The sequence below is a fragment of the Podarcis tiliguerta genome (assembly GCF_965153285.1).
Source record: "Podarcis tiliguerta genome assembly, chromosome: Z".
NCBI classification, from domain to species: domain Eukaryota; kingdom Metazoa; phylum Chordata; class Lepidosauria; order Squamata; family Lacertidae; genus Podarcis; species Podarcis tiliguerta.
The window spans coordinates 19,144,978-19,161,378 of record NC_139553.1 but is presented as its reverse complement, the minus strand read 5'-3'; the positions used below and the strand labels follow the sequence as shown (position 1 = coordinate 19,161,378).

Here is a 16,401-nt window from a genome sequence, read left to right as displayed (position 1 = left end):
CTGCCGAACAGTTGCCTGTGGGAAACCAGCAAGCAGGATTTGGACACAAGAGCCTTCTCCCCTCCTGCAGTTTCCAACAACTGGTATTCAAAAGCACTGCTACCTCCAACTGTGGTGACAGAACACAGCCATCCTGGCTAGTAGCCATTGATAGCCCCCTCTTCCATGGAGAGGAGGAGTTCCTGGCTGTCATGGATCATTGGGACTTTACCTGGATATTCTGCCAAGGTGAAACACAGGCTGGGCCAACACTTAACATTCAAACTTCTTCCATCTGCAAACCTCCCTAGTTGTTGGTCTCCCCAAAATCCACTGGGTGGCACTGATGTCTCTCCCGTTCTTTTGAGAAACAGACATTTAACCAAGCAAACATTTCACTCTACAGCTGTTAAGAACAACCCTAGTCATGCTGAATATGTGAAACTGTTCTGATCTCCTGCAGTTAAGAAAACGACTGGGAATCTCATTCTAGGATGGGGAAAATTTTCATTTTAAAATTAAACTATGACAAGTCATCTAATGCACCATAAATCATGTAAATCATAAATTATCAGTGTTTAGTAACATAGATTCTTATCAATTAAGTTGGGGGGGTGTTTAGACTTAAGAAAAGACTATGGAGAGAGAGTATCAGACCCATTGTCAAATATCTGCTCATATGGAAGATGGAGCAAGCTCGTTTTCTGCCGCTCCAGAGTGGAGGACTTGAACCATCAGGATAGGATTCCAATTAAACATTAGGAAGAACTTTCTGAGGATAAGAGCTGTTTTACAGTGGAACCGAAGACTTCAGAAAGTGGTGGACTCTCCTTCCTTGGAGGTTTTAAAACAGGTGGGCTAACCATATGTCAGGGATTATTCAGCTGTGACTCTTGCATTGCAGGGGGCTGGACTCGATAACCCTGTGCTGGAATCACAGCTCAAAAATACCTGCCAGGTGAGCCATTGGTTTGGGTACTCCTTTAGGAGTGGCAGAAAACAACCTTCCTCCTTCCTCCATGTGACAACCCTTTATACGAGCCACCATCACCGCAGTCAGATGCATCCCCTCCCCGTGGGTCTTGCTGTGCAACCATGAGAGGCCGGGCCTCCTCCTCCCCCATTGACCATGCTATTCCCCACTCCCTTTCCCCACTTGCAGAATTCAGGTGTCTGCATGACATAGTGAGAAGCCATGACGCCTTAAGGGTTTCCATGACAGTCCTGACATTTTCAGGGCAGCTGGAGACTATGCTATTGGGGTGTCCAGAACTGGACACAGCACTCCAGGTAGAGTCTGACCAAGGCAGACTTGACTTCCCTTGAGCTCAACACTTTTGATGCACTCTGGAATTGCATTAGCCTTTTTTGCAGATGCATCACACTTTTAACTCACATTACGTTTGTGGCCTACAAAGACTCCCAGTTCTTTTTCACATGTACTACTGGCAAGCCAGGTGTTCCCCATCCTATACTTGTGCATCTAGTTATTCCTGTCTAAGTGCAGAAACTGAATTTTGTCTCTACTGCAATTCATGTTTTTAATTTGGGCCCAATTCTCCAATTTGTTAAGGCCATATTGAATCCTGGTTCTGTTCCTGCCTAGAACTTACTCTGAGCTGTTAATGGCTCAAGCCAGCCAGTTGCACTCCCTCTGCCTGCCCCTCCTGAAACAGTATAATAAACTGTTTGGTAACTGAGAAAGGGCCAGGCTGGAATCGCAGCCTCCTTTCCAGTAAAGCTTTTTTTCAACACCCCCCCCCCCTTCCTAATCAAGGAAAAGTGATGACATTATATTGCACTGACTCACCCTGGCAAGGAAGAGCTTGGGAAGGGAATCTTGTTTGCTTTCACAATACGTTAGCGCCACAGAACTGATTTGATTAAAGCCGAAATGTCAAGTTTGTGTCCATGAATAAAAGCAATGAGATCCAAGAGGGTTGTTTTCTTTTGCAAAACGTTCCCAGAGCATTCCTGCCTGGGGCCTGCTTCAGAAGAGTGGCATGCTGGATGAGGCCGACTTGAGCCATTTGTGCTTGAAACTGTCATATGGCTTGGAGGCACACATTGCAAAAAACACTGATGAGCCCTGATCCTATCAGAAAGGGCAAATGGTTATCTACAATGAGACTTCCTTGATGGCACTTTAAAATTTTCTTTCAGTTTCACTGAAACCTCCTTTTGAATAGCGGTTGGATGGCCAGCTGTCAGGGATTCTTTACCTGTGTCCCTGCATTGCAGGGGGTTGGACTAGATCAGGGGTCTGCAACCTTTAAGACAAAAAGAGCCACTTGGACCCGTTTCTGAAGGGGGAAAAACTGGGAGCCGCAAAACCATTGCGACATTTAAAACAAATATATCTCCGGAGCCGCGATCTGACAGCGGGCGGGAAGGTGACGTCGGGACGGTGCGTGACTAACGCACGCACCGCCCCCATGCGACGTCACAGCCAGTACAGCGGCCACCACAGTGGGAAGTGTCGGGGCGCACAATGCGCCTCCTCCCCTCGCTAGTATCTGCCCCGGAGCCGTGGCAAAGGTGTAAAAGAGCCACATGCGGCTCCGGAGCCGCGGGTTGCTGACCCCTGGACTAGATGATCCTTGGGGTCATTTCCAACCCAACAGTTCTATGATTCGTTCCCCAAGCTTTTACCCCAAGCTTTCCACCAGGATGGATATATCTGATCCTTTTGAGAACAACTGCTATGGCGTTTTGTAATGTTTTAGCGGTTTATAAATATTCCAAATAACCGATTTCGAAACCGGAACTTGCTTCCAAGGAATGTGCCTTGGATCCTGCAATCGGCTTGCAAGCCTAGACATAGTTCCTTGGAAGGTAGTTCCAGATAAATAAACAGGAACTGCCTGGTAAATAAGGGTTTGTGGTGTCAGCCAGATTCAGCTTTAAGTAAATGATCTTGTATTCTCATTCATTCATCCTTCTTCCTTCTGGCTGTTTTTCCTTTTCACTCTTTCACATTTGACCATTGCCCAGATCTATCTTAGGAGTCCCTGTTGATTTCCAGCTATGCTGGTCCACTTACAGAGGCTGGCAAGACTGAGCATTTGCCAGTGCTCCAGATCAATCAAAGGGGCCCTGCTCTGTTGCCCAAACAGTACTAGCATCTCACATCACATAGATCAGGAGTCAGCAAACTTTTTCAGCAGGGGGCCAGCCCACTGTCCCTCAGACCTTGTGGAGGGCCGGACTATATTTTGGGGGGGAAAGATGAATTCCTATGCCCCACAAATAACCCAAATATGCATTTTAAATAAAAGCACACATTCTACTCATGTAAAAACATGCTGATTCACGGAGCGTCCATGGGCCGGATTTAGAAGGTGATTGGGCCAGATCCAGCCCCCGGGTCTTAGTTTGCCTACCCATGAACTAGAGCCAGGAGTCAGCAAACTTTTTCAGCAGGGCCGGTCCACTGTCCCTCAGACCTTGTGGGGGGCCGACCTTTATTTTTTGGGGGGGGATTAACAAATTCCTATGCCCCATAAATAACCCTGAGGTGCATTTTAAATAAAAGAACACATTCTACTCATGGAAAAACACCAGGCAAGCCCCACAAACAACCCAGAAATGCATTTTAAATACAGTGGTCCCTCGGGTTAAGTACTTAATTCGTTCCGGAGGTCCATTCTTAACCTGAAACTGTTCTTAACCTGAAGCACCACTTTAGCTAATGGGGCCTCCCACTGCCGCCGCACTGCCAGAGCACAATTTCTGTTCTCATCCTGAAGCAAAGTTCTTAACCCGAGGTAATATTTCTGGGTTAGCGGAGTCTGAACCTGAAGCTTATGTAACCCGAGGTACCACTGTAAAAGGACACATTCTACTCATGTAAAAACACGCTGATTCCTGGACCGTCCGCAGAGCAGATTGAGAAGGCAATTGGGCCGAATTTGGCCCCCAGGCCTTAGTTTACCTACCCATGACATAGATCCTGTGAAATGCAGAATCTTCACTTTGCACCCAGCTGCCTCATACTGTGGTTCTGTTCTGCCTTGGTCAGGCCACACCTGGAGCTCTGCATCCAGGATTCAATAGGACCTTAATAGATTGGAGAACTGGGCCAAAACTAGCCAGAGGAATTTCAATAGGATCAAATGTCAGTTCTGCACAGGCAGGAATAAATCAGATGCACAACTCTGGGATGGGGTAATACCTGGCTTGACAGCAGGACATGTGAAAACAGATCTAGGAGGTCTCAGTAGACCACAAGTTTATCATGAGTCAACAGCAGCAAAAATAGCTAATGCAATTCTAGGCTGCATCAAGAGAAGTGGAATGTCCAGATAAGGGAAAGTCATAGTATCACTCTTATTCTGCATTGGTCAGACACCGAGACAGGGAATCCAGCGTCCAGTTCTGGGCACCTCAATTGAAGGAGGATATTGACAAGCTGGAAAGTGGGCAGAGGAGAAAAACCAGGATGGTGAAGGATCTGGAAACCAAGCCTTGTGTGGAACAGTTGAGGGAGTTGGTGATGCTCAACCTGAAGATGGAGAGACTGAGAAGTGACATGAGAGTAATCTCCAAATATCTAAAGGACTGCCACATGTCACATGGAAGATAGAACAAACTTGTATTTTGCTGGTCTAGTGATAGTAAGACCTGTTCAACAGTGGAATGGGCTCTATCAGTAGTGGTGGACTCTATTTCGTTTTTAGGTGGCCACCTGTCAGGGATTCTTTAGCTGTGATTCCTGCACTGCAGGGATTTGGACTAGATGACCCTTGGGGATCCCTTCCAACTCTAGAGTTCTATGATCACAGGCTTGGATCCAGGGGTATCAACCAAACTCAGGCCCTCAAACTCATCACAATATTCTTAAGCTGAGCCAGAAGAGACATAACTCAATCAGACCATTGCCCAGGTAATAAACCTCATGCTTGAAAGGCCAGTGGAAGAAAGATGGGTTTTGGGGGCCTTCCAAAAGCCTTTATCACTGGAAGACTGGCATAGGTCCAGTGGAGAAGAATGTGATATTTATTCATTATTCACAGTGAGATATGAAAATGAAATTATGAGATGATATGTTTGCTGCCTGTAGGGTATTGCTTTTTCAAGCCACACTGGTGCTCTTTAAAGGTGAAGGAAACCCTCTGCCACATGGTAGTGACAAAGTCCTGAGTGGCTCATGGCCCTCAGCCTGAATTAGCTCCCGAATTGGAGGATTGCTCTTTTTGCAGGGGGTTGAACTAGATGACCCTTGAGGTCCCTTCCAGCCCTACAATTCTGTGATTCTATTGTTATTTCACAACACAAATACATTATCTGAGGGGCCCTGTTTAATGCTCCCTCAGCCGTATAGGTAAAATGCACAAGGGCACATGTCATTTGTTGTGGCAATGTAAATTGATTTAAGGTTTTGGAGTTTAAATTTTGTCAGAAATGACAAACATTACTAAAGAACCCTTTTTGTTGTTCAAGATTAACGTTACTGAATATTTTTGATGATACCAGTAAATATATATGATAAAAACAATTGGTCTTATATAATCCTGGCAACTCAAATAGTTATTGCAACAGTATGGAAAACAGCCCAAAATCTAACTCTGGATGGTACCACTCACTCTGGAACAGAGCTATAATGGAGGAAATTTGCACATATTTTGAGATTTCAAAAAGGACTAGAACCTCCAGGTGTTGTTGTTTTTTTTATTTGGCATTCCCTTATTACAACAGAACCATCATTTTCAAGACAAGCCTAATTACAATCCTGGCAAATCTAGAACTACATTTGATCGATAATGCTGATGTTCTTTACTCAGACTTCGTTATTTTAACCCCTGTGCAAGTGTACTCATTCTATGTGTCTCTTTTATAGGTTTTTCATCTTTTGATTTTCATCTGTTGTTAGAACTGTTTCCTCAGTTTTACATACATTGTAAAAGGAATTTAAAATAACAACAAAAACTTTACAAAAATAAATCTACAAGGGCATAACAAAGGACATGTTCCCAGAAACTGTGGGATCCCCAGAGGATGCCTTTGATGATGTCCCTTTATAGCTTTACAGAGAGCAGTAAATTCCAAACATTTCCACGAGACATTTGGCAACATTTCATTGGTCCTCGGACAGGTGCTGCTTTCTTTTCAATTGCTGTTTTATTGTAAAGGTAAAATAAGAGGGGTTTTTCTGTTTTAAAAGCACACTTAAAATAAAGGCTGGGTTCCCAGACTTGTGAATACCAATTCTGGTGGCCATAAGAACAGAGGAAGAGGCCTGCAGCAACAGGATCAGACCAAAGGCCTTTCTAAGAACATAAGACCAGGCCAATGGCCCATCTAGTCCGGCATCCTTGAGATCAGTAGCAGGAAACTAACGGAACACCTGCATGTACTCAGTCCAAGATTCCACAATACCTCTCCCAGCAGTTTCATGCACATGTTGAAAAGAATGGAAGACGAATAAAACCGTGAGGTAACAGCCAAATGAATTGGCTGTCCATAGAGACATCACCTTGCCAACAAAGGTCCGTATAGTTAAAGCTATGGTTTTCCCAGTAGTGATGTATGGAAGTGAGAGCTGGACCATAAAGAAGGCTGATCACCGAAGAATTGATGCTTTTGAATTATGGTGCTGGAGGAGACTCTTGAGAGTCCCATGGACTGCAAGACGATCAAACGTATCCATTCTTAAGGAAATCAGCCCTGAGTGTTCACTGGAAGGACAGATTCTGAAGCTGAGGCTCCAAGACTTTGGCCACCTCATGAGAAGAGAAGACTCCCTGGAAAAGATGTTGGGAAAGATGGAGGGCACAAGGAGAAGGGGACGACAGAGGACAAGATGGTTGGACAGTGTTCTTGAAGCTACCAGCATGAGTTTGACCAAACTGCGGGAGGCAGTGGAAGACAGGAGTGCCTGCGTGCTCTGATCCATGCGGTCACGAAGAGTCGGACACGACTAAATGACTAAACAACAGCAACAGCAACAACAACACAACAAATTCCTGCACTGCAGAGATTTGGACCAGTGCCTACAAACTCCACAGGTCTATGATTCTACTTTTCACAGCCTGGACACTGTACTGCTGTTGATGCAACCTAGAACCACATTTGTCTTTTTAGCGTTGCTGATTCATGTTTTGCTCGCAATCTAGTAAACCCCCTAAAATCTTTTTTTAAAAAAAAAAAATCCACACATACCACTGGCTCAATTACTAGTTTTCTGTGAGGTGCTCTCAAATGCATACTTCATTCCCCACAGCATTTTGCATGCTTTCTTGGGGGGGGGGGGCGGAATTGGCAGGCCTTGTTAGGAAGGGTTTGCAGAGTTTGACTTTTTGTAGAGGAGTGATTTAATTCTGAACTAACTGATTTTTTTGTTTTTTTGTTTTTTTATTTGCCCAAAAGCAAGGGTTAGAAAGCCTGTGGGTTTCCATTGCAACATCTGGGCTATTTATGTAACTGGGGGCTTGGGGCGCAGAAGCAGCTACCAGACAGGATGCCTCCAGGCTGCCTAACCCCAGGAACATGTGTCAATACAAGTCACAGGTGGGGCAAGTCAAAACAGGTGTACGAGACTGAGTAAGGGCAGGGTGTGAGCAAAGGAGGGGCAAGCAGAATGGGATCTATTGGAAGCATTTTATTCTACTCCTGTGCTCTTAAAAAAAAGAAAAGGAGGCAATGACACTAGATCTAGAAGGTTCTGAGCTGATTCAAAAATTAAAAGGGAAGGTGGATGCATGGAATAGCTGAATGCTAAATAGCCTGCAATCCTATACATATTTACCCACAGACTCAATGAGACTTACCAAGTGGCTAGTAGACACTGAAGCCTTCCCTCCTCCATTAATTTGTTGAATCTTCATTCAAGTTAGTGGCCATCACTGCCTTCTGCAGCAGCGAGTTCCATACCTGCACTATGCACTATGGGGGAACAAGTGAATCATGAGAACTGGTATTTCTAAAAAGAGACATACAGTGGTACCTCAGGTTACATACGCTTCAGGTTACAGACTGCGCTAACCCAGAAATAGTGCTTCAGGTAGCAGCAGGAGGCCCCATTAGCTAAAGTGGTGCTTCAGGTTAAGAACAGTTTCAGGACCTCCAGAACAAATTAAGTACTTAACCCAAGATACCACTGTATCATCTATCATCAGGCCCAGACAGAGGGGGGGCCATATGGGCCACTTGGCCCGGACCTCCAATTCCAAAGGGGGCCTCGGTCAGCATATTGTATATCTATATTTTCCATTTTGTCTTTATATGCAGATACGGTTCAAGCCTTGAAATAAAATTATTTGTCAGCATAACTTCTGTGAAAATTATTTATATACTTACTAATTTATAAGACTTCAGTTATCCCCAGGGTAAAAAAAAAGCGGGGGCACATTATCTACCTGGTCCGGGCCTCTGCCTGGCTCTGCAAGGCCCTGTCTATCATATAAATATTTTTTTTTAAAAAAAATCCTTAAGAAGCAAGAAAAAGCCCACAATTATTTCACACCTTGTTTTGCTATTTATTAACTTTTTCATTTACACTTCCTACTTTTAAAACAAAATAAGAGCACTTTCCCTTCCTGCAGTTTCCAGCAATCGGTATTAAGCAGCATTGCTGCCTTGCAAAACCACATGCAACACAAATGTTAAAACAGCTGAACAAACATGCTAATAAGCAACCAAAGATTTAAAACAGGGCCACAAAAAGATGAATAAAAAGTGAAGAAGGAATAAAGAAGGCTAGAAATAAAGAAGGCTAGAGGAATAAATAAGTCCCCATGTAAAAGCCAGAAGAGAAGCGTGAAGGGCGGTTCTCAGGGAACAGAATTCCACAACTGTGGAGCCATTCCTTAAAAGGCCCTGTCGCCCCAGCCTGATTGGCCTCAGCAGTGGGCCAGAGAACAGATTTCCCAGGGGCCTATACGGGTTTGCATCGTTGTAGGTAGTCCCAATCCATGCAGCACTTTAAGTGTCAGTACCAACACATTACGTTGAGCCCAGACAAGAATGGGTAACCAGTTCAACTGACGCAAAGCCAGTGTGGTATGTATCAAAGCACCTACCCCACCCCACTGCATTCAGGAAGCTGAATATTGCAGCAGCTGAAATTTCTGGTCTGCCTTTAAAGGCAACCTGATATAGAAAGACGCCAGTGCTGTCTAGTATTAACAGAATCATGGATGTGTAGCATTGGAAGGATCATCTAGTCCAACCCCCTTGCAATGTAAGAATTGCAGCTCAAGAATCCTTGACAGATGACTATCTGACCTCTACTTAAAAACTTCCAGTGAAGAAGAGCCTACCACCTTCCAAGGGGGTCTGTTCCACAGTCAAACAGCTCTTACCAATAGAAAGTTATTCCTAATGCATCATTGGAAGGGCCTTGTCATTTGAATCCATTGGTTTGCATTCTCCCCTTCAGAGCAGGAGAGAACAAGCTTGCTCCATCTTCCATGTGACAGCCCTTTAGATATTTGAAGATGGCTATCCTATCACCTCTCAGTCTCCTCCTTTCCAGGCTAAACATACCCTAAAGGTAAAGGTACCCCCTGACTGTTAGGTCCAGTTGCAGACGACTCTGGGGTTGCGTGCTCATCTCTCTCTATAGGCCGAGGGAGCCGGTGTACAGCTTCCGGGTCATGTGGCCAGCATGACTAAGCCACTTCTGGTGAACCAGAGCAGCCGCTGGAAACGCTGTTTACCTTCCCGCTGGAGCGGTACCTATTTATCTACTTGCAATTTGACGTGCTTTCAAACTGCTAGGTTGGCAGGAGCAGGGACCGAGCAATGGGAGCTCACCCCGTCACACCTTCTGATCGGCAAGCCCTAGACTCAGTGGTTTAGACCACAGTGCCACCCGCATCCCACATACCCTAAACATGATAGTAAATGAGTGCAGGTCTGCTTTCTCCTTTTTGGGTTGCAGTTGGAGAAGCTGTCACAGCTGCTAAATTCATCCCTACCTCCGAATGATGTTAAATCACAGGTGGACTCCCCAAACGGTGGATCTGATGTGTTAGGTTGCAAATCTCTAAGTAGGTTAGAGCTCTGGCCAAACAACAGGTCTTCACCCTGATCCATTTTAGAACTCCTTCAGGGTGTCTCTTTAAGACTTCCACTGCCCCCCTGAGTAGCAGAAGACAAGAGGAAGACCAGTGTGTACTGGTGACAACTCAGCCCAGGGACCCAGGTGACCTCTGTCAGCAGTTTCATGCAGACATTGAAAATAATGGGAGGCCAATGGAACTCTGAGGCAACTGCTAAACAAATTGGTTGTCTATACATCAAAATTCCTGCATTTCAGGTGGTTGGACTAGATGGCTCTTGGTGTTCTCTTCCAACCCTACAGTTCTATGAAACCTTGGCTGCAGGTGCCTGGTGTAATTCCAATGAAGACCTTGATTCATGGGTCTCTGCAGAACAGATCTCAATTTCCAGGATATATAACATTCCCTGCATTTTTAAAGGTAGGGCGAGGTTTAGGTGTGTGGTTATTTGTTAAATGATCCCGATTTTCTTCAAGTGGTTGGGAAGGTAGTGGACTTTCCTTTATTGGAGCTTTTAAGCAGAGGTTGGTTCTCCATCCACCAGGGATTCTTTAGCCACAATTCCTGCATTGCAGGGGATAGAACTAGATAACTATTTGGGTCCCTTCCAATACCACAATTATATGATTCTATTCTTCTGCAGTATTCTTTCTTTTCACCTACAGCTGTTTGCCTCAGTGCAGCACTGTGTTGTCAAAGCCTTTCCACTTTGATTATGCGACATCCTTAGCCTGGAACCAGGCAGAAAGGCCTCCCCAAAAGGCCTAAGCCTGAGCTCCTCCTGATTAGAAATCTAAGCACTGGTGGCCAGCAAGAAACAGAACTAGCCAAGCTGTCGGGGCAAGCCAGCAATTGGCAGTGGATGAATGATGACGATCTCCATCAGAGATGCCTTCAAAGAACGTAGAGAGACCATCTTAAACTGATTTTCTCGTTGAAGAAGCCAGCAGTGTCCCGCTCAGAGATACAAGAGAATGCAAGAAGAGGAATCATGTGGCAAGCAGGCGGCTGGAATTTCAGGCGTATGACTCAACAGGTGTTGACGTGGAGTTTCTTGGCTTCGGAGAAGGACAGAGCTGCAATCCCTCAAATGTGGGAGTTGGCAAGCCCAGCTGTGGCAGGTGCCAAATTGCATTTTAATTAGGTGCTGAAAGTCGGCTGAGTAATTGTAATATTTATGAAACCTTCTTCCCTCGAGTTTAATTTTTTTTGCTTGAAAACCCTGTACCGAATTTGACTCTGGGATTATGTTGTAGGTGAATCCTCTCACTCTCCTACCACGTGCATGGATGTGCATTTGAATGAGTGATCAGATTTTTTGATATCTGGATCACGACAGTCTGAGTGCTCTTCTGAGGCTACATTACTATCAAAGAAAAAAGAGAGAGGGAAAAGGAAAATTCCATACTAGAGATTAGGAAAGGGATTTGAAAATAAAGTATCATAATGCCGTTATACAAACATATGGTGTGACTGTGTTTGGAATTCTGTGGACAGTTCTGGTCATCTCACCTCAAAAAGCACATTACAGTAGCACCTCGGCTTACGTTACCCTTGGTTTGCGAAAACGGCAAACCTGGAAGTGTTTCGCCGCGCGCATGCGTGGAAGCTGTCACTCCTGTTGCAGAAAACTTGGGATCTGACCGGAGCTCCAGAACAGAAACTGTCAGCAACCAGAGGTACCACTGTACAGGGTTGGAAATAATTCAGAAAAGGGCAGCTACAATGATCCAGAGGGTGGAATGGCTCCCCTATGAAGAAAGGCTGCAGCATTTGGGACTTTTTAGTTCAGAGAAAATAAGGGACGCGGGTGGCGCTGTGGGTTAAACCACAGAGCCTAGGACTTGCCGATCAGAAGGTTGGCGGTTCAAATCCCCACGACGGGGTGAGCTCCCGTTGCTCGGTCCCTGCTCCTGCCCACCTAGCAGTTCGAAAGCACCTCAAAGTGCAAGTAGATAAATAGGTACCGCTCCAGCGGGAAGGTAAACGGTGTTTCTGGCTCGCCAGAAGCGGCTTAGTCATGCTGGCCACATGACCCGGAAGCTGTATGCCGGCTCCCTCAGCCAATAAAGCGAGATGAGCGCCGCAACGCCAGAGTCAGTACGACTGGACCTAATGGTCAGGGGTCCCTTTACCCTTTACCTAGTTTGGAGAAAAGGCAAGTACAGTAATAGATGATATGATAGAAGTGTGGAAAATTATGCATGGCATAGAGAAGGCAGAGACAGGAAAGCTCCTCCCCTCCAATCTCATAACAGAAGAACCTATGGGCATCCCGTGAAGTTGTATGTTGGGAGATTCAGGGCACAAAAAAGGAAGTCCTTCTTGATGCAGTGCAAAGTTAACCTATGGAACTCCTACCACAGGAGGCAGTGATGGCCACCAACTTAGATGACTTTAACAGAGGATGAGACAAGTTTGTGGAAGAGGAGAAGGCCATCAATGGCTGCTCCCCACAGTTCCTATTGTTACAAAAGTTGGGTGCCTCCCCTCGCCTCGCTGCCAAGTGGCGGCAAAAGCCTGTGGTGTTCCAGGCACCCACCCAGGGTCTGTGGTCCTTTGGATAATTGAGGCACCGTGGAGACTGTCGTCAGTGTAAGAAATATGTTTTATTTACCTATTTACACCTTCAGTCTGCAGGGAGGGAGTCCAGATCTTATGGCATGGTCATTGCAGAAGGGGCTTGTCCCCCACAGCAGTGTAGCTATGGAGCCCAAGGCATCTCTCCCAGTCAGTTCTGCAGCCAGGCTGCCCAAAGATGGATCTCTTCCTTCTTCTTTTTCCCAGAACCCCTTGCTTCCAGACTCCCTTTTCCTGTCAACTCAAAGACACAGTTACCCTGGCAACCTTCCAAATCCCTGTCTCTGTTCACACCTCAGGGCAGGGGGTAAGGACAATACTCTAGCATTACCAATGGCCCTCAAAGGCCCTCTATTGTTTCTTAATGGCCCTAGCTTGACCAAGTCATTTTGCGTAGGTTAGCCCAGGAATTCCTTTGCAGTTTGTATTTCTTCCTCCACATCCCAAATCATCAAAATCCTACCATTTATTATTTTAAACCCAAATCTATAACGCTATGCCTTGCCTACGTGGTCAGATGCAACAATGCTCTGAATCCCAATTGCTGGAAACTGCAAGAGGAGGTGAAAGTGCTCACGTGCTGGAATTGTGCTTGCTGGTTTCCCATAAAGGGCACTGGGAGGACAAGGATGCTGGGCTAGCCGGTCCCCTTTGGCCTGATGCAGCAGGCTCTACTTATGTTCCTAAGCCGGAAAAACGGGAGAGGCTGCACCTCCGCTCTTATTCTGCCCGAGGAGATGATTCTATTCTGCTCTCCCATTGTTGGAAGAGTTCGTCTCTGTCTCACTCCTGAAGAGGGCATCGGATCAGAGGAGTCGACTTTCCCCTTAACGTAAGGGAGGAGGGGATGAGCCCCAAGGAGGCGCTGCCGTCCCTCAAAAGGCGCCTGGGTTCACTCCAGCATCGCAACTTCCCCGCACGCCTGGCAGCAAGAGGTGCGGGAGCGAAGGGGGTCGTGGGCAGACTCCGGCTCGGGGGCGGTCTGGCGGCAGCCCTCCAACCGCTGAGGGGGCGGCCCTTGCGGCTGAGCAGCAGCCTCGTAAGAAGGTTTCACTAGGGCTCAGTACGCGAAGGCAGCTGCAGGCAAGGGCTGGAGGAGTCCTCTTGCCTGGAAAGCCGGAGCGCCGCTGCTGCCAGCCAGTGTAGGCAGCAGTAGGCAGGGCCATCTGGCTGCAGCGCCCCTAGCAGACTGCCCGCTCAGAAGGCTCCGGCGAAGGGGAGCCCAGCGGGAGCTGCGACTCCTGGGCCCCTCACAAAGCGGCCCCTCGGGCCCCCCTCCGGCGCAGAGGAGGCTCCACCCCCCGGCTCCGCCCCCGCCCCCGCCTCCGGAGCCCCGACGCCCCGAGCGGCCGTCGAGGGAGGCGGAGACAGCCGCGCTCAGCCCCGGCCGGCCGCTCAGCCAGGCACCCAGCCACGGAGGAGCAGGAGGGCCGCAGCCGGGATGGGCAGGCCGCAGTAGCGCCCCCAGGGGCCGGCGCCATGGGCTCAGAGCCGCAAGCCGGAGGAGGAGGAGGCCGAGGTGGCGGCGGGAGCGGCTGCGGCTCCTGCGGCGGGGCCCGGAGGGGCGTGGGGCGGGCGCTGTCGGGCTTCTTCGCGCTCTCGCTGGCGCTGCACCTCCTCACGCTCGGCTGCTATCTTGAGCTGCGCTCCGAGCTGCGCCGCCGGGAGGCGGAGGCCGCCTGGCCGCCAAGGCAGAGCAGCGCCGCGCGGACCGCAGACGACGAGGACGGGGGGGCGGCGGGCGAGGTCTCCGGTCCCGGCCGGCCCAAGCACCGCTTCGCCCAAGAGTCCGGCAGGCAGCGGCAGCAGCAGCAGCAGGTGGGTCCGGCGGTTGGTCGGTGGGGCGCAGGTGGCGCTGGAGGGGCTGCACGGGGGCCCTGCGGCGCGCTCTCGCCCGCTGCAAAGGGGCTGCCAGACTCCAGCTCCCAGCGTCCCTGGTCCCTGGCCGCCACGGCGGGGACTGACGGGAGTTGGAGTCCGAGGGCGGGAGGGTCGCAGGTCCAGAGCTGAAGAGGGATGGGGAAGCGGGAGGCCGCTGTTTGCCCCAACAACCCTCAGGGAGATCGTGGTTTGGCAGCCCGCCTTGTGGCGGCGGCGATGGCGGGGCGGCGGCTTCGTAGAGCAGGCAGTAACTTTTGTGGAGTTGCAGGCAGCCCCGCAGGATCATCTAGTCCAGCACCCTTGCAATGCAGGACTCAAAACTAAAAGGTCCCGGACAGACGCTGTCCGATCTCTGTTTAAAAGCCTCCAGTGAAGGAGGAGACGATGCCACCTTCTCCCGAGGAGAGCGCTCGTTTACTGACGTTAGCACATAAGCAAGTGAGTGTCTGTGATTCATTGCATTGACATTACAAGAAAGGAAATTTCGACTAAACACTACTTTCTGACAAAGGAGCCAACTCCTAGGGGCCAGGGTCAATTTGCACCCCCCCATAAAATATTTGAGGGGTCTAGCCCTTTGCCCCTAAGTTGTAGGGCCTAATTGCCCTAATTGCCATTCAAATGATGTGCTCAATTATTTGGGACGGGGCTTACCTGTCCCCCAGATTTTATTCAAATTGGCACCCCTGCCATCTGATGGTAAGAGCCATGAATAGTGGAACAGAGACTCCCTCTGAAGAAGTTGGCAGACTCTTTTTGCTGGAGGTTTTTAAGCAGAAGTCAGATGGTCATAGGACATAGGTCATAGGTCATGGATGCTTCAGTTGAGATTCCTGCACTGTAGTGGATTGGACTAGATGACCCTTTTAGCCAACTCTACAATTCTAAGGTTCTACAAGTAATTGTGTCACCCATGTGAATGTGAACATTGTGATGGTGATGGTGGTGAGGCATTCTATCCACACCACCCCCAATAATTATACCAATATGAGACATTGCAATTTATGGTTTCCAGTTGCAAAACACCACCAACTTCCAGGCTGTGCTAATTAATTGTGTGCTTGGCAAAGACTGGCCATGAAATAGATGCCTGTTTTCAGCTTTTGAGGAGGATCCTGCTCTGTTTGCCCAAATGAACTGACTGGCTCAGTTTCTTTCTTCTGTACTCAATGAACTTTTCATTGTTGTTCTTTAAAAATGCCTTAAGTCTGCCCAAATATGAGCAGTAACTTTGGGTTCCTGGTAAAGACCAAATAAATAGTTATGGGCAGCTGCTGTTCTTTCAGGCTGTTACTCTGAATTCTTCTGATCTGATCTAGAGAAGTTGCATTTCAAGACAAATAGCCCCATCTAACTCTTATTTTTAAAAGGATTATTCTTTTTGTGCTGGAATCCTGCACAAATTTCCCATTGAGGTGTCTGTTTGGACACTGTGAAAACAGGATGCTGGACCGGATGGGTCCCCTTCGGTCTCATCCAGGAGGGCTCTGCTAATGCTTTTATGGAAACTTCAGGTTCAGAGACAGTCTATTTAGATCCCTGGGTTCTTATGGGCATTTTGCCACTCTGAGAATAGGATGCTGGACTAGATGGGCCACTGGCCTAATCAAACAGCCAGATTCTTCTAATGCTCTTATACAGTGGTACCTTGGGTTACGTACTTAATTTGTTCCAGAGGTCCGTTCTTACCCTGAAACTGTTCTTAACCTGAAGCACCACTTTAGCTAATGGGGCCTGCCGCTGCACCGCCGGAACACAATTTCTGTTCTCATCCTGAAGCAAAGTTCTTAACCCAAGGTAATATTTCTGGGTTAGCGGAGTCTGTAACCTGAAGAATATGTAACCTGAGGTACCACTGTATTATCTATCTAATCTCTCCCGCCCCCCCCCCCCATTTAAAGTAACATGTTTTAGCCTAGATATGAAGGGGGCTCCTTTGTTTGTTGTAATAAACTGT

General features: G+C 47.8%; 1 protein-coding gene across 6 annotated transcripts in view; it reads left to right on the top strand.

Moving 5' to 3' along the window:
• The first annotated feature begins 13,534 nt into the window (after positions 1–13,534).
• Positions 13,535–16,401, top strand: part of EDA (ectodysplasin A) — a 50,800-nt gene continuing 47,933 nt past the window's right edge. For 2 of the 6 annotated variants that reach the window (XM_083423917.1, XM_083423915.1), the window contains exon 1: positions 13,535–14,381. In XM_083423917.1, the coding sequence (XP_083280043.1) occupies positions 14,043–14,381 (339 nt within the window). In that variant the 5' untranslated portion in view covers positions 13,535–14,042. The remainder of the gene's footprint in view (positions 14,382–16,401) is intronic. The other 4 variants (XM_083423916.1, XM_083423912.1, XM_083423914.1 and 1 more) reach the window with 3 other exon arrangements.